This window comes from Tamandua tetradactyla, chromosome 10 (assembly GCF_023851605.1).
Source record: "Tamandua tetradactyla isolate mTamTet1 chromosome 10, mTamTet1.pri, whole genome shotgun sequence".
Classification (NCBI taxonomy): Eukaryota; Metazoa; Chordata; class Mammalia; order Pilosa; family Myrmecophagidae; genus Tamandua; species Tamandua tetradactyla.
In genome coordinates, this window is record NC_135336.1 from 5497990 (window position 1) to 5521140 (window position 23151).

General features: G+C 37.1%; 1 protein-coding gene across 2 annotated transcripts in view; it reads left to right on the forward strand.

Moving 5' to 3' along the window:
* DNAJB11 (DnaJ heat shock protein family (Hsp40) member B11) overlaps positions 1–23151 on the forward strand; it is a 45873-nt gene that overhangs the window by 12658 nt on the left and 10064 nt on the right. For both annotated transcript variants that reach the window (XM_077117829.1, XM_077117830.1), the window contains 2 exons: positions 9832–9929; positions 11506–11638. In XM_077117829.1, the coding sequence (XP_076973944.1) occupies positions 9832–9929; positions 11506–11638 (231 nt within the window). The remainder of the gene's footprint in view (positions 1–9831; positions 9930–11505; positions 11639–23151) is intronic.

A 23151-nucleotide genomic window follows, 5' to 3' on the forward strand; every position in this document is an offset into this window, starting at 1 on the left:
GATTCCATTGTTCAGTATATCTATCTTCATGCACTGCCATGCTGTTTTTTTCTCTTTATATGTGTGTGTATGTGTGTGAGAAATATAACATATATACAAAAAAAGCAATAAATTTCCAAATGCATTTTAACAAGTAGTTATAGAACAGATTTTAAAGTTTGGTATGGGTTACAGTTCCACGATTTTTTCATTTTTTTTTTTTCTTCTAGATGCTCCAAGACACTGGAAAGCAACAGAAATATCAATATAATGATTCAGCACTCATACATATTTGTTAAATCCTATCTTCTTTGTTATACTCCTCCTTCTCTTTAAATAACATATGTACATAAAAGCAATAAATTTCAGAAAACATTGCAACAATCAGTTGTAGAACAGATTTCAGAGTTTGGTATAGGTTACAATTCCACAACTTTAGGTTTTGATTTCTGGAGGCTAAGAAATATCAGCATAATGATTCAGCACTCATACTCATTTGTTAAACCTGACCTTCTCTGTATAACTCCACCATCACCTTTGAGCTTTCTCCCACTCTTTAGAGCTATTTGGGCTATGCATGTTCTAATTTTTTCATTTTGGAAGGGTCTGTCAATAATATGGGATGGGGGATGGGAATAGTTGATGTTCTAGAGAGGCTGACCCCTCTGCATTTCAGGACTTATCTGGTCCAGGGACACATCTGGAAGTTGTAGGTTTTGGAAAGTTACCCTAGTGCATAGAACCTTTGAAGAATCTTATATAATGCCCTAGATGTTCTTTAATATTGGTAGAAATGGTTTTGGTTGGAGGTTGGCAAGTTATGGTAGGTAGCAGTGTCTAACTGAAGCATGCATAAGAGTGACCTTTAGTGTAGCCTCTCAGCTCTATTTGAACTCTCTCAACCACCGATACCTTATTTGTTACACATCTTTTCCCTTTTCTGTCAGGATGGAATTATTGATCCTACAGTGCCAGGGAGATTTTCACGCCCTGTATGTCATGTCCCACATAAGGGGAGGCAATGGTTTCACTTGCAGATTTGGGCTTAGAGAGAGGCCACATCTGAGCAGCAAAAGATGTCATCTAGAAGTGACTCTTAGGTGTATCTGTAGGTAGACTAAGCTTTTCCACTATATACATAAGCTTCACAAGTGTAAGCCCCAAGATCAAGGACTTGGCCTATTGATTTGGGTATCCCTAATGTTTGGGACAGTATTTGGGGTTTCCCCAGTGGTAAAGTTTAATAGCTCCATAATTTTTCTCTCATCCCTCAAGGGACTTTGCAAATGCTTTTTGATTATCTGTTTAACATACTCTGGAATGTATCCAGGCATTACATTAGACTATACAGGATTAAAGACTCTCATTCTTATTCTGAGCTCCCTGTATTTGGATTGTTTAAATGATCCATCCAGACAGGTTGAGTTAGATTATGTGCTACTGAAAATTTAGGTTCTGGACAAAATAAACCTTTCTTCCTTTGGTCTCAAAGAGTAGATAAAGTTCTAAAATGCAGGCAGTGTCTTCCTTACCCCTGTATTCTGAATTACCTTAATTCCAAATCAACCAGCTTCATTCTTACCTGTAAATACCAGGTTATACATATATGAAACAGCCCCTCAAAATCCAGAAATAACAATTACCACTCCATACTAAATAGTGCTGTAAGTGCTTATAATCTAGGCCCCAGTTTTTCATAAATATTTTCTAAATGGGATCATATAATATTTGCTTTTTTGTTTCTGGTTTACTATTGCCTCACCAAATGTCCCACAGGTTCATTCACATTGTTTGTTCAAACATATGTTTACACCATTGTTCACCAATCTATTTCTCAGTCAGTACCTTTTTCAACCACCTCCATTTACTGGGCCGCATGTATAAAGTCCAAAGTCCACAGTCCATCAACACTCTCAATTTTAGATAATTTCATTGTTCCCGAAAGAACCATAACCAATAAACACACTCTCACCAAATGAAAAATCCAAACCTCCCCTTAACTCTTGTCCCTCCTCCCATTATGTATCCCTGGTATTGCTGCAGTACTGTTTTCCTGTTAAACATAGTCTGTAGCATGCAATACCATTTTTGCCCATATATCCTGCAATTATACACTCTTTGTACAAGTTTCACACCGTTGCAGTAGTTCATGCAAGAAGTTATTTATATTTGTAGTGTTAATTGGTGGGACACATGTGTCAATACAAATCCTTTCAATCGTGTTCACCTTCAATATGCTAATATTACTTATAGACTTAGTGAACTGCCTTCACTTTTATCTATTCCCTTATAATTAAGTTCAACCCCATTAGCAAACTGTTCACCCATCTCAAGTTTCTGGGTATCTCTAGGTCCCCTATATTCTGTATTATAAGCCTCTGATTTTACCTTTACTATGGTCATAAAAGTGGATTCATACAGTACCTATCCTTTTGTGTCTGGCCTATTTCACTCAGCATTATGTCCTCAAGTCTCATCCATCTTGTCATGTGGTTCAGGATGTCATTTCATGTTATTGCTGCATAATATTCCATTGTATGTATATACTACATTTTGTTGCTCTACTCATCTCTTGATGGGCACATGAATTGTTTCCATCTTTTGGCGATTGTGAATAGTGCTGCTATGAACATCAGTGGGAAAATGTCTGGTTTGTGTCACTGCTTTCAGGTCTTCTGGGTATATACCAAGCAGTCATATTTTCCGGTCATAGGGCAACTCAATATTTAGTTTCTAAAGAAACCGCCAATATCCAAATGTTCTCTTGCACTGAATTGGCTCCCTCTTCACCTTTTTGGCAGTCTTTTGAGGCACAAAAGCATTTGATTTTGAGGAGTTCCCATTTATATATTTTTTATTTTATTGTTTGTGCTTTGGGTATAAAGTTTAGGAAGCCACCTCCTATTACTAGGTCTTGAAGATGTTCCCCTACATTTTCTTCTAGGAGCATTATGGTACTCGTTTTTATATTTAGGTGTTTGATCCATTTTGAATTAATTTTTGTGTGGGGTATAAGGCAAGGGTCCTCTTTCATTCTTTTGGCTATCGATATCCAGTTCTCCCATGCCCATTTATTAAAAAGACTATTTCGTCTCAGTTCAGTGGATTTGGGAGCCTTATTGAAAATCATTTGACCATCGATTTAGACCATCTGCGCTTTCAATTTAATTCCAATGTTCAATACTTTGTGCAAGTACCATGCTGTTTTGACCACTGAAGCTTTATAGAAAGCAGGGAGTGTTAACGCCTCCCACTTTACTCTCCTTTTTTAGGATGCTTTTAGCTATTCAGGGTCTCTTTCCCTTCCAGATGAATTTGGTAGCTAGCTTTTCTGAGTCTTCAAAGTAGGTTGTTGAAATTTTGATTGGTACTGCATTGAATCTGTAGATCAATTTGGGTAGAACTGTCATCATAACTGTATTCCCCCTTCCTATCCATGAGCATGGAATGTCTTTCCACCTAATTAGATCTTCTCTGATTTCTTTTAACAATGTTATGTAATTCTCTGTGTACAAGTCATTTACAGTCCTTTACATCCCTAGTTAAGTTCATTCCTAGATACGTGATTCTTTTAGTTGCTATTTTGAATGCAATGTTTTCCTTAATTGACTCCTCAGTTTGCTTCTATATACAAACATTATTGATTTTTGCTCATTAATTTTATAACCTGCCACCTTGCTGAATTTGTTTATTAGCTCAAATAAGTCTGCTGTAGATTTTTCAGGATTTTCCAATTATGGTGTCATGTTATCTGCAAATAATGAAAGTTTTACTTCTTCCTTTCCAATTTGGATGTCTTTTATTTCTTTTTCTTGTCTGTTTGCTCTAGCTAGAACTTTCAGCACAGTATTGAATAACAGTGTTGACAGTGGGCATCCTTGTCTTGTTCCTGATCTTAGAGGAAAAGCTTTCGGTCTTTCGCTATTGAGTATGATGTTAGCTGTGCATTTTTAATATATTCACTTTATCATGTTGAGGAAGTTCCCTTCTATTCCTATCCTTTGAAGTGTTTTCATCAAGAAAGGATGTTGAATTTTGTCAAATAACTTTTCTACATCGAATGAGATGATATTGTGGTTTCTACGCTTTGATTTATTGATGTGGCTTATTATATTATTTGATTTTCTTGTGTTGAACCAGCCTTGCATACCTGGAATCAATCCCACTTGGTCATGGTGTATAATTTGTTTAGTGTGCTGCTGAATTTAATCTGCAAGTATTTTGTTGAGGATTTTTGCATGTATATTCTTTAAAGAGATTGGTCTGTAGTTTTCTTTTTATGTAGTATTTTTGTCTGGCTTTGGTATCAGGGTGATGCTGGCATCATAGAATGAGTTAGGTAGCTGTTCTAGTTTGCTAGCTGCCAGAATGCAATATACCAGAAACGGAATGTCTTTTAAAAAGGAGAATTTAATAAGTTGCTAGTTTACAGTTCTAAGGCTGAGAAAATGTCCCAATTACAACAAGACTATAGAAATGTCCAATCAAAGGCATCCAAATACCTTGGTTCAAGAAGGCCAGTGAAGTTCACGGTTTCTTTCTCAAGTGGAAGGGCACATGGTGAGCACAGTCAGGGTTTCTCTCGTCTGAAAGGGCACATGGCGAACACGGCGTCGTCTGCTAGCTTCTCCTGGCTTCCTGTTTCATGAAGCTCCCTGGGAGGCATTTTCCTTCTTCATCTCCAAAGGTCACTGGCTGGTAAACTCTCTGCTTCTCGTGGCTATGTTGTTCTCTGCTCTCTCAGAAATCTCTCATTCTCCAAAATGTTTCCTCTTTTATGGGACTCCAGAAACCTATCAAGACCCACCCAAATGGATGGACAGACACCTCCAGCTAATCCAGTTTATCAACCACTCTTGATTAAATCTCATCTCCAGGGAGATGATCTGATTACAGTTTCAAACATACAGTATTGAATAGGGATTATTCTACCTTTCTGAAATGGAATTTAGATTAAAACATGGCTTTTCTAGGGATGTACATCCTTTCAAACCAGCACAGTAGTTTTCCCTCCTCTTCAATTTTTTGAAGAATTCGAGCAGGATTGGTACTAATTCTTTCTTAAATGCTTGATAGAATTCACATGTGAAGCCATCTGTTCCTGGACTTTTCTCTTTTGGGAGCTTCTTGATGACCAATTCAATCTCTTTACTTGTGATTAGTTTGCTGAGGTCACCTTTTTCTTTTCAAGTCAATGTTGGTTGTTCATGCTTTTCTAGGAAGTTGTCTGTTTCATCTACATGGTCTAGTCTATTATCATAATTAATTGCTCATAGTATCCTCTCATTACTTTCTTTATTTCTGTGGGGTCAGTGGTTATGTCTCCTCCCATTTCTGATTTTATTTATTTGCATCTTCTCTCTCTCTTTTTTCTTTGTCAGCCTAGGTAAGTGTCCATGAATTTTGTTAATTTTCTCAAAGAACTAACTTCTGGCTTTGTTGATTTTCTATATTGTTTTCATATTCTCAATTTCATTTGTTTCTGTTCTAATCTTTGTTATTTCTTTCCTTCTGTTTGGTTTGGAGTTAGTTTGCCATTGTTTCTCTAGTTCGTCCAGGTGAACAGTTATTCCTCAAGTTTTCCTCCTTTTTCTTTTTTAATATAGACATTTAGGGGAATAAATTTCCCTCTGAGTACCACCTTTGCTGCATCCTGTATGTTTTTATATGTTGTGTTTTCATTTTCATTTGCCTTGAGATTCTTTTACTGATTTCTCTTATAATTTCTTCCTCTACCCACTGGTTATTTAAGAGTGTGTTGTTTAGCTTCCATATATTTGTGAAATTTCCGGCCCTCTCTCTGTTATTGATTTGCAACTTCATTCCATTATGATCTAAGAAAGTGTTTTGTATAATTTAAATCTTTTAAATTTATTGAGACTTGCTATGTGACCCAGCACATGGTCTTTGTCCTTGAGAATGATCCATGAGCACTTGAGAAAAATGTATCCTGCTATTGCGGGGTACAATATTCTGTAAATTTCTGTTATGTCTAGTTCTCTTATCATATTATTCAAAATCTGTGTTTCCTTGTTGATTCTGTCTAGCTGTTCTGTCCATTGATGAGAGAAGTGAATTTAAGTCTCCAGCTATTATTGTAGAGATGTCTTCTCCTTTCAGTGCTGTCAGTGTTTGCCTTGTATATTTAGGAATATTCTGGCTCAGTACATAAATATTTATGATTGTTATATCTTTTTTTAAAATATATTTGTTGAGAAGTCTTCACACACATACAATCCATCCATAGTATATAATCAGTGGTTCATAGTATCATCACAGAGTTGTGTATTCACCATGATCATTTTTAGAACATGTACATCTTTCCAGAAAAAAGAAATAAAAAGAAAAACTCAAATGTCCCACACCCCTTACTCTTCCCTCCCATTAATCAAGTCCCCCATGTTTTTGAAGGACAGTTTGGTGTATAGAATTCTTGGTTCAAATTTTTTCTCTTTCAGAAACTTATATATATCATATTACTGTCTTCTCAGCTCCCTGGTTTCTGCTGAGGAATCTACACATAGTCTATTGAGCTTCTCTTATATGTGATGGATTGCTTTTCTCTTGCTTCTTTCAGAATTCTTTGTCTTTGATATTTTACAGTCTGATTACTAAGTGTCTTGGAGTTGGTCTGTTTGGGTCTGTTCTGTTTGGGGCATGCTGTGCTTCTTGGATCTTTAATTTTCTCTCTTTCATAAGAGATTGGACATTTTTAGTGATTATTTCCTCCATTAGTGTTCTACCCCTTTTCCCTTCTCTTCTCCCTCTGGGACACCCATAACATTTATACCCATGTGCTTCATGTTGTCATTCAATTCTCTGAGACACTGCTTATGTTTTCCATTCTGTTCTCTATCTGTTCTTCTGTGTGTAGACATTCAGATGTCCTGTCCTCTAGTTCACTAATCCTTCCTTCTGCCTCTTAAAATATGGTGTTGTAAGTCTCCATTGTTTTTTTCATACCTTCTTTTGTGCCTTTCATTCCTTTATTAAGTTTTGTTATTTCTCTTTTCAGACTTTTGAGGTCTACTTTATGTTCACCAAATGTCTTCTTTATATTCTTCACTTTCTTTTGCCATATCTTCCCTCAATTCATTCATTTGATTTTTGATGTGACTTTGCATGTCTATTCAAATATCCTTAGTTAGCTGTTTCAACTCCTATATTTCATTTGAAATGTTGGTTTGTTCCTCTGAATGGGCCATATCTTCGGTTTTTCTAATTTGATTCATTTTTTTGCTGGCATCTAAGCATTTGATTTCTTTAATTAATTTATTCTGGAGGTCATTTTCACCTTTTTCCTAGGGTTTTCTTGTTGATTGACTTTGTTCTCTGTCTTATATTTGGTATTCAGTTCAACTTACTCTAGACATCTAGCACAACTTCTGTTTAACTGATCAGAATTTTTCAGCTCTTGTTTTTCTGGTTCTTTCTCCGCCTGTATGGAACCTTTTATTCCAGAGGGTCTCCTTAGATATGATTGACCCAGTCAGATTTTCCCAGACCAGACAGGCCCATGTCTCAGGAGGAGGGTGTAACCATTATCAAGTTTCCCTGAGGGTGAAACCCAGCAAATTGTCAGATTTTCCTATGCAGCTTCTAGATACTGTGTTTTCCTATCCTGCCCACCCTGTGGTGCTTGTCAGCTTGCAGCTTCCCCACCAGTGTAAAGTGATGCAGTGGGAAGCAGCCTCTCCCTGCCAGCAGTGTGGTTGAGACTAAGACTGAGGTAGATGGTGGGCTTAAGTTGCTTTTGTTTTCCAGTCCCTGGGTCTTGAAGTTCCTGAAGGTGGGCAGCCACTTGAGCTGGGCTCCATTCCCCTTTACTTGGGGAAGATACACCCTTTAGGGAATTATTCCCATTCACCTGACTAGTTACTTTGTCTCTGAGACAGGCCCTTGCCTGGGGCAGTGCTGAAGCCTCAGAGTGCTTACAGTTCTATCTAATTAGCTGTTAAGAAGTAAAACAAGAGTAAAAAAAAAAAAGCCTTTTGAGAGCCTTACCCTGGCTCCCCCGGGTTTGCCAATCAAGAGCTGGAATTGCTGTATGGCTCTGTGAGTCCCCAGGTTCTGTGTGTCTCCTTTTCTTGGGGCCCAGCCTTTTCCAGTATTTTGTGCTGTCCAACTCAAAAATCCTCTTTTTTTTTTTCCAACCCTGTCATCTCCACCAGAGTGAAAACTCCTAGTTTCTAGAGGTTTCTCTGTGCTTGGAGCCTGTTTTCAGCAGAATTTGTTGACTAATTCTACAGTTGGAACTTGGTTGAGTTACCCTCCTTGCTTTTAGTAGGGTCTGTTGTTTTTTTTCCCTCGGAACCAGTCTATTGTGCCCGTGGGGGAGAGGTGCTGGCCTCCACAGATTGAGAGATTTACAGGTCTGTATGGGATCTCAGTGATTTCACTCTTTCCAGACTGGTGTATGTTGTGTGTCAGGTCACTGATGACTCCCTAACAGTTATTCCATTCAATTCCTGGTTATTTACTAGATGCCTGGAGGATGAATTAAGTTCCACATTTCACTATGGTTGCCATCTTGCGCCGCCTCTTCTGCCATCTCACCCTGCCTCCTGTGTTATTTAGTCTTGCCTTTAAGAATGCCCAGTATTGAGCTAATGGTCAATAAATATTTGCTGAATAAATGACTAGTGGATGGATAGACGAGGTAGGTAGGAAAAGTGTCTTGGGCGGGCTGAGACTGGAGTTAAGCTTTGTAGGATAAAGAATCAGACACAGTTTTGGAACCCATGACCTAAAAAATGCCATCATCTTTCAGTTATCGACCAATGGATCATCCACTTTACCTCTTTTAGTTATTATTTGGTTTATTGATATAGCACTCCTATTAAAAAATATGTATCAACTTTAAAACCCATGCACCAAAACATAGTTTTTACATTAACTTCAAAAATTCTTTTCACATATGAAGTTGATCTTGAGCAACCTTTGTAAAGCAGTTATTACCCTTTCTCCAGTTCAAACTCATTAGATTGCTCACTTAAAAATAAAAGACGGTGGGGTGCAAGGGTAGTTCAGTGGTAGAATTCTCACCTCCCATGTTGGATACCTGGGTGCAATTCCTGGCCCATGCACTTCCCCAAAAAGCAAATACAAGCAAATGAACAAACAAAAATTCAGCAAATGGTACTGCAATAAGGGAATACTCACATGGAAAAGGAATAAAATGTGACCCCTGCCATATAGCATACAAAATAAACAAAAGGCAGACTATATTCTTCCATAAATGGATTACACCAAAGATGGAAAAAAGAATATGAATATATAGCATTTTAGACCTTTCTAGAAGGCCTCTGGTCTGACTCCCCTGATTTACCAATCTATGTGTGTATGTTTGTGTGCCCCTAGCATGTAGGGAAGAGATATTTTTAAGGCTGTCATAATCTGCTGTTTCTGTCACTAATAATAACCCTAAAAGTCATATACTAGTTTAGTTTAGAGAAGTAATCTAGCATGGTGGTGATGACAGTAAATACTGAAATCAAACCACGTGGAAAGTAAACCTGAGGGATCACATTATAACGCTTTCCTGTTATTTCCTTCCCTTTCACAGCCACCTTGCTAATCTCAGATACAATTTTTAAGTGACTAGATAAATTCTAATAATTTTGGATTGAAAGTGTGGATTGAATATTGTGGAAGTTACAAAACGGACAATATATCAATACATTTACAGTCAGAGAAAATAACCTCCTAAACATGCCTTAATATACATAATGAAACCAACATTTCACAAAAATCTCAGACACAGTATCAGAGTAGAAAAATGTAATTTGAATGTATCCTAACTGAATTTTGCCAACACATAATCTTTTCTTCTCCACTGGTCTTTTCCCCCAGGTTCTGTCAGACAGTGAGAAACGGAAACAATATGATACATACGGTGAAGAGGGATTAAAAGATGGTCATCAGAGCTCCCATGGAGACATTTTTTCGCAGTAAGTAATTTACCTATCTTCAAACTGTTAGTGTCTAGGAATGGATTACTTAGTGATCATTCCTCACACCCTTGCTCAGAAGCTTTTGATACAGGGTACAACTATTTTTATTCTTGACCAGAGATCAATCATTGTCTTTTCTGTGGGAAGGTAGTCTTCTATTTTCACAAAGCTTCAAGAAAGGTAAGAAACACTGTAAAGATTGTCTGTCTAACCAGCTGTGTCCAGTCAAATCAACTCTGACTTTTTTTGGGGGGGAGATGGGGAGGGAATATAATGAAAGCTAGTTCATCCTTGCTTCCTTGCTGTCTCAGAATCTGCAAACCATTTAATAAGCAAAACCATCCTTGTGAGTAGAGACAAAGAAATTCCAACTCCTGTACCCAGACCTGCTTCTCTTTCATCTCTGTCAAGAAGAAAAGGATGATTATGAAAACCTGAGCCTTTGTTTGAGTTTGAGGGAATCCGTTCACCAGCGTTGGGGTAGAGTTGTGATATAGTTGTTTTGGTTTGCTAAAGCTGCCAGAATACAAAATACCAGAAATGGATTGACTTTTACAGAGGGGATTTATTACTTACAAGTTATCATTCTAAGGCCATGAATATTTTCAAATTAAAGCATCAACAAAAAATATGTTCTCTTAGGAAGGCTTCTGGCCTACCTTCTGGTGGTCCTCCTCTGTCACATGAGAAGGCACAGAGCTACGTCTGCAGGTTCTTCTCTTGAAAATGTCTCTGTGATTATTTTCTTTCTCTGTTGGCTTCTCTGGGCTCTGAGTGCTCTCAAAATGCCTCTTTCTTAAAGAACTCCAGTAAGCGAATATAAAGATCCACCTTGAATGGGCAGGGCCACACCTCCATGGAAACAACCTAATCAAAAAGTCCCACCCGACAGTAAGACTGCCCTCACAAGTTGGATTAAAAGAACATAGGCTTTTCTGGGGTGCATAACAATTAAAACCATCACAATAGTTGTCATCTTCAGTATGTTAATGTCTGAAGCTTCTTTATAACACCAAGAATGAATATTAAAATTAGAATGCCTACACAGTTGAAAGTTTGTATTAATCACAAAGTGATACTTTCATTACTTGCAAAAAATGAGTTTTGGTCTTACAGAGGTCAGAACTTCTCTTTCCTTAAAGTCTAGAATATTACTACGACTGATTATTTTTTTAGCTTATTTAATTATGTACCCAAGATTTTTATACAGAGCAGTAGCTTCTTTCACCATGATTAGTTTCTCAATACATCCATCATATCCATATTTCCCTTAGTGTCAAGACTGATCATTATTTCACCAGTTGAACCCAGTGTTGAATAGATTGCCAAGCATTTAGTGCCATATTGTAATAAAAAGTTTTTTGTGTGGTGGGAACAACATAGTTGCAGTATAGTTGGTATTGTATAAATTTAACAGTGTGTATAATGGATGTCTCCAGTGTATTAAATATGTCTTTCAGTTTTGCACAATGAATTTGGTAGGACACAATATTTTATCAATGAAAAGGAAACTGAGTAATTGTAGGACATTAACTCTGATTTCTTTTCCTGATGATTTTACACTTATCTGCAGCTTCTTTGGAGATTTTGGATTCATGTTTGGAGGAGCCCCACGTCAGCAAGACAGAAATATTCCACGAGGAAGTGATATTATTGTAGATCTAGAAGTTACTTTGGAAGAAGTGTATGCAGGAAATTTTGTGGAAGTAAGTTCAAACAATAGAACTATTCATATTGACTCCCACTGCTTTCTCTTTTGACTAAAAATAAGAAATTTCTGAATACCATCTCTGTCATTTAGGGGTAGGGGGAATAACCAGGTGCACAGAATTTAATTAATCATAATCTTTGGTTTCTGGTGCATTGTCATTGTTTCATGAACTCACCACCTAGCCTAAGAACTAAATAACGGTGTACCATATCTAACATCTGTCTATGCTTTTTCCCTATTCTATTCTTCTAACTTCCTTTAGAAATAATTGCAGTACTGAATTTTGTGTTTATTGTTCCCTTGTCATTTTTGTTTGTTTTTTTTTGTTTTATTTTGTGTATGTGTGTGTGTGTGTGTGTGTGAATACCTGAATAATATTTATTTTTGTTAGTTTTGTATTTGTAAAAATGGTATTGTACTATGCATTCTCTTCCGGAATTTTGTTTTTCCACTTACTATTATGTTTATAGAATTCATCCATGTTGTTTCTTTTCTTTTTTTTTTTTAATTTTTATTAATAAAATAATCAACATACAATATGAACATTCTTTTTTTCATCACATAGTTGTATATTCATCATGATCATTTCTTAGAACATATACATCAATTCAGAAAAAGAAAACAGAAAAAAATTCATATATGCCATACCCCTTACCCCTCCCTTTCATTGATCACTAGCATTTCAATCTAAGTTTATTTTAACATTTGTTCGCCCTATTATTTATTTATTTTTAAATCCATATATTTTACTCATCTGCCCATAATAAGGTAGATAAAGGAAGCATCAGACACAAGGTTTTCACAATCATACAATCACATTGTGGAAGCTATATTGTTGTACAATCATCTTCAAGAAACATGACTACTGGAACACAGCTCTACATTTTCAGACAGTTCCCTCCAGCCTCTCTGTTATATCTCAACTAAAAATGTGATATCTATTTAATGCATAAGAATAACCTCCAGGATAACCTCTCGACTCTATTTGGAATCTCTCAGCCATTGACACTTTGTTTCATTTCTCTCTTCCCCCTTTTGGTGGAGAAGGTTTTCTCATTCCCTTAGTGCTGAGTCCCACCCAGCTCATTCTAGGATTTCTGTCCCACATTGCCAGGAAGGTCCACACTCCTGGGAGTCATGTCCTAAGTAGAGAGTGGGAGGGCAGTGAGTTAGCTTGTCGTACTGGCTGAGAGAGAGAGAGAGGTCACAACTAAGCAACAAAAGAGGTTCTCTTGGGGGTGACTCTTAGGCCTAATTTTAAGTAAGCTTAGCCTATCCTTTGTGGGGTTAAGTTTCATATGAACAAACACCAAGATTGGGGGCTCAGCCTACTGCTTTGGTTGTCCCCACTGCTTGTGAGAATATCAAGAATTCTCTGCTTGGGGAAGTTGAATTTTCCCCCTTGCTCCCCCCCACCAAGGAGACTTTGCAAATACTTTTTATTCACTGTTCAAATCCTTCTGGGATTTATCAAGGCATCACTCTGGACAAGTTTACAAAATCTCATGCCCTACTCAAGATCCCATGTACTTATAGTGTTCAATTAAGCTGTCCACATAAGTTATTTTAGGAAATGCACTAGTCAAAATAAAAATTTTGTACCAAGTAAACATTTTTTGCATTAGTCTCATACATAAGTTGAAATTTTAAAATATCAATTACCATCTATTTTCAACACCCTGCGGTATTGGCATTCCTTTGTTCTTCCTCATGCAAAAGCATTTTTAAATTTGTACATTTAGTCACTATCATTATCCACTCTAGGCATTCCTAGATTATACCATGTCAGTCTTTATCATCTTATCTTTCCTTCTGATTTCATTTGTACCGCCAGCCCTCCTCCCTCTATCATTCTCACATTCAGCTGCATTCAGTATTCTAACATTATTGTATTACAGTTAGGTAGTATTGTGCTATGCATTTCTGAATTTTTACAATCAGTTTCATTGCACAATTGGTATCCCTTCAGTTCCAATTACCCAATATCTACCCTATTTCTATCTCCTGGTGACCTCTGTTCCCAACTGAAATTCTCCAGGTTCATTCAGTAATGTCAGTTCTTATCAGTGAGACCATACATTATTTGTCATTTTCTTTCTGGCTAATCTCACTCAGCATAATGTCCTTAAGGTCCGTCCATGTTGTTACACACTTCATAACTTTATTCTATCTTACTGCTGTATAATATTCCATCGTATTTATATACCACAGCTTGGTTAGCAACTCATCTGTTGATGTACATTTTGACTGTTTCCATCTCTTGGCAATTATAAATAATGCTGCTATAAACATTGGTGTGCAAATGTTGTTTGTGTCTTTTCCCTCATGTCCTCCAAGTAGTTACCCAGCAATGGTATTGCCGGGTCATATGCCAATTCTATACTTAGCTTCCTGAGGAACCGCTAAACTGCCTTCCACAGCAGTTGTACCATTTGAGATTCCCACCAGCAGTGGATAAGTGTGCCTTTCTCCACATCCTCTTCAGCATTTGTTGTTTTCTGTTTTATTGATAATGGCCATTCTGATGGGAGTGAAATGATATCTTGTTGTGGTTTTGATTTGCATTTCCCTAATAGCCAGGGAAGTTCAGCGTCTTTTCATGTGCCTGTGGCCATTTGTATTTCCTCTTCTGAAAAGTGTCTGTTCCAGTGTTTTGCCCATTTTGTAATTGGATTGTCTGTCTTTTTGTTGTTCAGCTGAACAATCTCTTTATAAATTCTGGATACTAGACCTTTATCTGATGTATTGTTTCCAAAAATTGTCTTCCATTGTATAGGCTGTCTTTTTACTTTCTTGATGAAGCTCTTTGATGCACAGAAGCATTTAATTTTGACCAGTTCCCATTTATTTATTTATTCATTCAATGCTCGTGCTTTGGGTATAAGGTCTAGGAAACAGCCTCCTAAGTATAAGATTTATATTTCCCTACATTTTCTTCCAACAGTTTTATGGTCTTAGTTCTAATGTTTAGGTCTTTGATCCATTTTGAGTTAATTTTTATATAGGGCGTGAGATATGGATCCTTTTTCATTGTTTTGCATGTGGATGTCCAATTCTCTAGGCATCATTTATTGAAGAGACTGTTCTGTCCCAGATAGGTTGGCTTGACTGGCTTATCAAAGATCAGTTGCCCATAGATGAAAGGTCTGTCTATATCTGAACACTCTATTCGATTCCATTGGTCAGTATATCTAACTTTATTCTAGTACCATGCTGTTTCAACACTGTAGCTATGTAAAACGCCTTAAAGTCAGGTAGCGTGAGACCTCCAACTTCATTTTTTTTTCTCAGGATACTTTTAGCTATTCAGGGCACCCTGCCCTTCCAGATAAATTTGGTTATTGGTTTTTCTATTTCTGAAAAGTAAGTTTTAGGAGTTTAATTATTATTGCATTGAATATGTAAATGAATTTAAGTAGAATTGATATCTTAACTATATTTAGTCTTCCAGTCCATGAACACGGCATGCCCTTCCATCTATTTGGGTCTTCTCTGATTTCTTCTAACAATTTCTTATAGTTTTCTCTGTATAGGTCTTTTGTCTCTTTAGTTAAATTTATTCCTTAATATTTTATTCTTTTGGTTGTAATTGTAAAGGTAATTTTTTTCATTATTTCCACTCAGATTGTTCGTTACTAGTTTATGGAAACACTACAGATTTTTGAGTGTTGATCTTGTAACCTGCCACTTTGCTGTGCTCATTTATTAGCTCTACTAGTTTTGCTGTGGATTTTTCAAGGTTTTTGACATATAGTATCACATCATCTGCAAACAGTGTGAGTTTTGCTTCTTCCTTTCCAATTTTGATGCCTCATATCTCTTCTTCTTGTCTAATTGCTCTGGCTAGAACTTCCAGCACAATGTTGAATAATGGTGATAGTGGACATCCTTGTCTTGTTCCTGATTTTAGAAGGAAAATTTTCAATTTTTCCTCATTGAGGATGATGTTAGCTGTGGGTTTTTCATATATTCCCTCTGTCATGTTGAGGAAGTTCCCTTCTATCCTATCCTTTGAAGTGTTTTCAACAGGAAAGGATGTTGAATTTTGTCAAATGTCTTTTCTGCATCAATCAAGATGATCATGTGCTTTTTCTGCTTTGATTTGTTGATATGGTGTATTACATTAATTGATTTTCTTATTGAACCGTCCTTGCATACCTGGGATGAATCCTACTGTATAATTCTTTTATTATGCTGTTGTCTTCAATCTATAAGAATTTTATTGAGGATTTTTACATCTATATTCATAAAAGGGATTGGTCTGTAGTTTTCTTTTTTTGTAATATCTTTGTCTGGCTTTGGTATCAGGGTGATGTTGGCTTCATAGAATAAGTTAGATAGCTTTCCCTCCTCTTCAATTTTTTTGAAGCGTTTGAGCAGGATTGGTACTTCTTGAATGTTTGGTAGAATTCATATGTGAAGGCATCTGGTCCTGGACTTTTCTTTTTGAGGAACTTCTTAATGACTGATTCAGTTTCTTTACTTGTGATTGGTTTGTTGAGGTTGTCTATTTCTTCTTGAGTCAGTGTTGGTTGTTCATGCCTTTCTAGGAAGTTGCCCATTCATCTACATTGTCAAATTTATTAGCATAAAGCTATTCATAGTATCCTCTCATTACTTGCTTTATTTCTGTGGGGTCAGTGGTTATGCCTACTCTTCTATTTCTGATTGTATTTATTTGCATCCTTTCTCTTCTTTTTGTCAACTTCGCTAAGGGTCCATCAATCTCATTGATTTTCTCATAGAACCAACTTCTGGTTTTGTTGATTTTCTCAATTGTTTTCATGTTCTCAGTTTCATTTATTTCTGCTGTAATCTTCAGTATTTCTTTCCTTTTGCCTACTTTGAGGTTAGTTTGTTGTTCTTTCTCTACTTCTTCCAAGCAGACAGTTAATTCCTCAATTTTTGCTCTTTCTTCTTTTTTGATATAGGCATTTAGGGTAATAAGTTTCCCTCAGCACTGCCTTTGCTGCATCCAATAAATTTTGATACTTCATATTTTCATTTTCATTTGCCTCAAAATATTTACTGATTTCTCTTGTAATTTCTTCCTTGACCCACTAGTTATTTAAGAGTGTATGGTTGAGCCTCCATCTATTAGTGAATTTTCTGGCAATCTGCCTATTATTGATTTCCAACTTCATTCCTTTATGATCTGAGAAAGTGTTTTGTATGATTTCAGTCTTTTTAGATTTATTGAGACTTGCTTTATGATCCAGCATATGGTCTATCCTTGAGAATTATCCATGAGCACTTGAGAAAAAGGTTTATATCCTGCTGCTGTGGGGTGTAAAGTTCTATAAATGTTTGCTGTTGTGGTAGATGTGTCTATTTCTCTTTTCAGTGTTTGCCTCATATACTTTGGAGCATTCTGGCTCAGTACATAAATATTTATGATAGTTATGTCTTCTTGTTGAATTGCTCCTTTTATTAATACATAGTGTCCTTCTTTGTCTCTTTTAACTGTTTTACATTTCAAGTCTAATTTGTTGGCTATTAGTATAGCTATTCCTGCTTTTTTCTGATTGTTATTTGCATGAAATATCTTTTCCCAACCTTTCACTTTCAAGCTATGTTTATCCTTGAGTCTAAGATGTGTTTCCTATAGATAGCATACAGGTGGGTCCTGCTTTTTAATCCATTTTGCCAGTCTGTGTCTTTTGATTGGGGAGTTTAATCCATTAACATTTAGTGTTATTACTGTACAGACAGTACTTTCTTCTACCATTTTGCCTTTTGGATTTTATATGTCATATCTAATTTTTCTTCTTTTTACCTTTACTGATAGTCTTCATTTCTACACTCTTCTCTACACTTCTCTCACAGGTCTTTTTGTATCTTAACTCTAGCACTCCCTTTAGTATTTCTTGCAGAGCTGGTCTCTTGGTCACAAGTTCTCTCAGTGATTTTTTTGTATGAAAATGTTTTAATTTCCCCCTCATTTTTGAAGGACAATTTTTCTGGATATAGAATTCTTAGTTGGCAGTTTTTTCTCTTTTAAAATCTTAAATATATCATCCCACTGTCTTCTCATCTCCATGGTTTCTGCTGAGAAATCTATGCATAGGCTTATTGGGCTTCCCTTGTATGTGATGGATTGCTTTTCTCTTGCTGCTTTCAAGATTCTCTCTTTCTGTTTGACCTCTGACATTCTCATTAGTTTCTTGAAGTACGTCTATTGGCTCTATCCTGTTTGGGGTACGCTGCACTTCTTCGATCTGTAATTTTAAGTCTTTCATAAGAGTTGGGAAATTTTCAGTGATAATTTCCTCCATTAATTTTCTCATCCTTTTTCCTTCTCTTCTCCTTCTGGGACACCCACAACACATATATTCATGTGCTTCATGTTGTCATTCAGTTCCCTGAGTTCCTGCTCATATTTTTCCATTCTTTTCCCTATATTTTCTTTTGCTTGTTGGATTTCAGATGTCCCGTCCTCTAGTTCACTAATCCTATCTTCTGCCTCTTGAAATCTGACATTGTAGGTTTCCATTGTTCTTTTCATGTCTTCTACTGTGCCTTTCTTTTCTATAAGTTGTCTGATTTGTTTTGAGGCTTTCCATTTCTTCTTTTTGTTTTCCTTGCCCTCTTTATATCCTCCCTTAATTCATTGATTTGATTTTTGATGATGTTTTCCATGTCTGTTAGAACATTCTGAATTAATTATTTCAACTCCTGTATCTCATTTGAATTGTTGGTTTGTTCCTTTGACTGGGCCATATCTTCAAATTTTTGTACTATGATTCATTGTTTTTTGCTGGCATCTAGGCATTTAATTACCTTAATTAGTTTATTCTGGAGATTGTTTTTATTTTTTTTTACCTAGGATTTTCTTGCTGGATGACTTTGTTGTCTCTCTGTTCTTTGATATTCTGTTCAGCTTATTCTAGATCTCTAGCTTAGGTTTCGTTTAACAGATCAGAATTTTTCAGTTCTTGTTTTCTTGTTTCTTGTCCTGCCTGTATGGTGCCTCCCCATCTCCCTTAAGAGGGTCTACTTAGGTATTATAGACCCCAGCCAGATTTTTCAGACCAAACTGGCCTCCTGTCAAGGGGAAAGAGTCACCTGTGTCAGATTTCCCTGAGGGTGAGACCCAGCAGATTGAAAGACTTTCCCATGAAGCCTCTGGGCTCTCCTTTTTTCCTATCTTGCCCAGTATGTGGTGCTTATCTGCCTGCAATTCCCACCAACATAAAGTGATGTGGTACCTTTAACTTCAGCAGACTCTCCCTGTTGGGGTCATGGTGGAAATGGAGGAGAGGTTGTAGACTGGTTGTAATTGCTTCACTTTTCCAGACCCTGGTCTCTGAACTCCTTGAGGGAGGGATTCCACCTGAGCTGGGCCCCACCCCGCTCCTGGGGAAGGCACAGGCTCCAGACAAACACTCAGATGAGCTTAATTCTGCCTATGCCTGGGGCAGTGCAGCCTGAGAAGCCTTACAGCTTAATCCAAAGAGCAGTCAAGCCATAGAAATGCAGGCACCAAAACAAAAGAGAAAAATCCTTTTCAGTGCAGGACCCCTATTCCTCGGGTTTGCCAGTCAGGAGCTTAAGTTGGTACGTTCCTCTGTGTATGTCCAGGTCCTGTGTGCCCCCTCCTTTCCTTCAGGCCCAGACCTTTTCAAATCCAAAAAAACCTTTGTTTGTTTTTTCCTTTTTTCGTTTCTTTTCTTTTTCTGTCAGCCCTGCCCCCTCTGCACTGGGGCAAAAACCAGCGACCTCCACTTTTACTGTAGGTTCAGCTGAGCTGGGGACCTATTATTAGTGGTCAGAATTTATCAATTAGTTCCACAATTGGAGTTTGGTTGTGTTCAGCCCCTGCCTCTGGTAAACTCTCTTTCTTTTCCCTCTGGGAAGCAGCCTGTGGGAGAGCGGTGCTGGCCACCACAAGTTGGGGGACTCACAGTTCTGGATGGGCTCGCAGCCCGTCCAGCTGGTCCAGACTGGTGTACACTATGTGTCCTGTCACTGACGTGGCCCCAGCAGTTGTTCTGTACTGTTTCTGGCTATTTATTAGCTGATTTGGAGGACAAACTACATCCTGCACCTTGGTGCCCCTCATGTTTTCTTTTTTTTTTTTTTTTATTAATTAAAAAAATTAACTAACACAACATTTAGAAATCATTCCATTCTACATATGCAATCAGTAATTCTTAATATCATCACATAGATGCATATTCATCATTTCTTAGTACATTTGCATCGATTTAGAAAAAAGAAATAGAAAGACAACAGAAAAAGAAATAAAATGATAATAGAGAGAAAAAATAAAAAAAGAAAAAAGAAGGAAAAAAAAAACTGTACCTCAGATGCAGCTTCATTCAGTGTTTTAACCTAATTACATTACAATTAGGTAGTATTGTGCTGTCCATTTCTGAGTTTTTGTATCCAGTCTTGTGGCACAGTCTGTATCCCTTCAGCTCCAGTTACCCATTATCTTACCCTATTTCTATCTCCTGATGGTCTCTGTTACCAATGGCATATTCCAAGTTTATTCTCGAATAACTCGAATGTCGGTTCACATCAGTGGGACCATACAGTATTTGTCCTTTAGTTTTTGGCTAGTCTCACTCAGCATAATGTTCTCTAGGTCCATCCATATTATTACATGCTTCATAAGTTTATTCTGTCTTAAAGCTGCATAATATTCCATCGTATGTATATACCACAGTTTGTTTAGCCACTCGTCTGTTGATGGACATTTTGGCTGTTTCCATCTCTTTGCAACTGTAAATAATGCTGCTATAAACATTGGTGTGCAAATGTCCGTTTGTGTCTTTGCCCTTAAGTCCTCTGAGTAGATACCTAGCAATGGTATTGCTGGGTCGTATGGCAATTCTATATTCAGCTTTTTGAGGAACCGCCAAACTGCCTTCCACAGCGGTTGTACCATTTGACATTCCCACCAACAGTGGATAAGTGTGCCTCTTTCTCCGCATCCTCTCCAGCACTTGTCATTTTCTGTTTTGTTGATAATGGCCATTCTGGTGGGTGTGAGATGATATCTCATTGTGGTTTTGATTTGCATTTCTCTAATGGCCAGGGACATTGAGCATCTCTTCATGTGCCTTTTGGCCATTTGTATTTCCTCTTCTGAGAGGTGTCTGTTCAAGTCTTTTTCCCATTTTGTAATTGGATTGGCTGTCTTTTTGTTGTTGAGTTGAACAATCTCTTTATAAATTCTGAATACTAGCCCTTTATCTGATATGTCGTTTCCAAATATTGTCTCCCATTGTGTAGGCTGTCTTTCTACTTTCTTGATGAAGTTCTTTGATGCACAACCTCATGTTGTTTCTTGTTATAATTCTGCTGAATAAAATTTCAGTGTGAATATGCCTCAATTTATGAGTGGGCATTTAGATTATTTCCAGTTTTTTCAATTCCAAGCAGTGCTTCTGTAAACATTCTGGTGCATATATCTGGGTATCTGGAGCAAGAATTTGTCTTGGGTGGGTATATACCTAGGAGTGGGATTGCTTTGTAATATGAACAAATACTCAACTTTACAAGATAATACCGTATTGTTTAACAGAGTGTTTGTATCAGCAATTTTTGAGACCCTATAGATCTGTCATCTCTCTAATGCTTGGATTATAGACTTCTTAATTTTTTCCCACCCATGTGCATATGGAATGGTATTGCATTGTGGTCTTGATTTTCATTTTCATTTTTTTTTAATGATTTTTTTTTAATTAAAAAAATTTTTTTTTTTACATGGACAGGGACCGGGAATCGAACCTGGGTCCTCTGGCATGGCAGGCAAGCATTCTTGCCTGCTGAGCCACTGTGGCCCGCCCTTGATTTTCATTTTCTTGATGACTAAAGAGGATAAGCACCTCTTCATATGTTTATTAGCCAGATGTGTTTTCCTTTGTGTGAAATGCCTATTTATGTCTGTTGCCCTTTTTTTATGGGATTATCTTTTTCACATTGATTTTTTGAGAACACTATTCTAGGTATTAATCCTTTGTCAGCCATATGTGATTCAGTTATATTCTACTAGTTTGTAATTTGTCTTTTCATTCTATTTAAGATTTCTTTAATGAACAGAAGTAAAATTAATTTTGAAGTAGTCTTATTGTTAATTTTTTGTGTCTTATTTAAGGAATTATTCTCTGAAGTTATAAAGCTGTTTACCTATATTCTCCACATTGGGATCTTTTCTTTTGAGGTTATTCATACCTTTTTTAATTCTGGGAAATTTATCTCTGCTATTTCCTCAAATATTTAATCCTCTCCATTGGTGCTTCTGTCTGCTTACTGGTTGCTCACTGGTTTTATTTGTTTATGTTTTCTTGGGATTTTGTTGTTTTGATTTGGTCTCTGCAGTTTGATTGTTTTCTGCAGAAATGGGCAGGCAGTGTTTTTCCAAAGGTAATTCAGGAGAGAAACAAGAACAAAACTTAAACTGCTTTTCTCTAATAACTTCTTGCAGCCACCACTAGCTACTGTTGCCCCAGATTGTAGCCACTACCCTCCATGTAGTCATTCAAAACAGTCTTCCCCCTCTCTGGAATTTTTTCACAAATTTTGTGTTGTTTCCTGGAATCCAGTTTTCTAATAGTTTTTTCTGGGATTGCTTTTGGAGGAGACAATTAGTAGCCTATGCGTTTTTGCTTTCTTGGCAGGAAACAAACATTTTCTTCTTAGTGTTACAGCTTTTGCTCTGAGGAGTTGAAAGAAGAGGACTAGACAATTACAGAAGATGGTACTGGCTTGTAATACTGGCATTTGTTCTGCAGCATGAGAGGAAAAGAGTATTAAAAGCATTTGGACCACTGTTCTTGAAAAATATGAGAGGTTTTTTAGGTGGGGGAAAAGAGATGAGCCTGTCAACCTCCATATTTCCTTCCAGACCTTTTGTTCATCACTAACGCAGTATACTTCGTTTTTTGCAGTTAATGTATTCCTAAACACAGCTTGTAGATTCTGGGGCAATTTGTTTGGTGGTGGTGGATGATATCTAAAGCCTCTCAGACCTGTAGAATATAATCTTGAGACTATTCTCTCAATTCCTTACAATGTCCTGTTTGTCTGTGTTTGTGGTACAGATAGAAATCCTACCGCCCAGGAGCTTAGGACATCAGGTGACAATTCCATATGGTGTCAGATGGTGTTTGCCAGAAGGTGTGGATCTTATAGCTAGTAATGCCAGTGGCGGGACTGTAGGCCAAGATGAAGTCTAGAATCTCTGATCATTTTGCCAGTTTTAATTTTTTTTATGTGTCTCCCTGCATGTATGTGTATCTATATTTATACATACATACACACACACAGAGGCAGATGTGTGATATGTATATCATAGAGAATTTTGTTCACAACCTGGGGTTTTTTTTTGCAGAGGGGGGTGAGTGGTGTATGGACTGGGAATTGAACCCAGGTCTTCCACATGGCAGGCAAGGATTCTGACAGTGAACTACCTGTGCACCCATCAGTTTTAATTCTGTATACCATTTATTCTTCCTACCTTACTAGAGACTGAGGATAGTAATGGGGATGACTTAACAA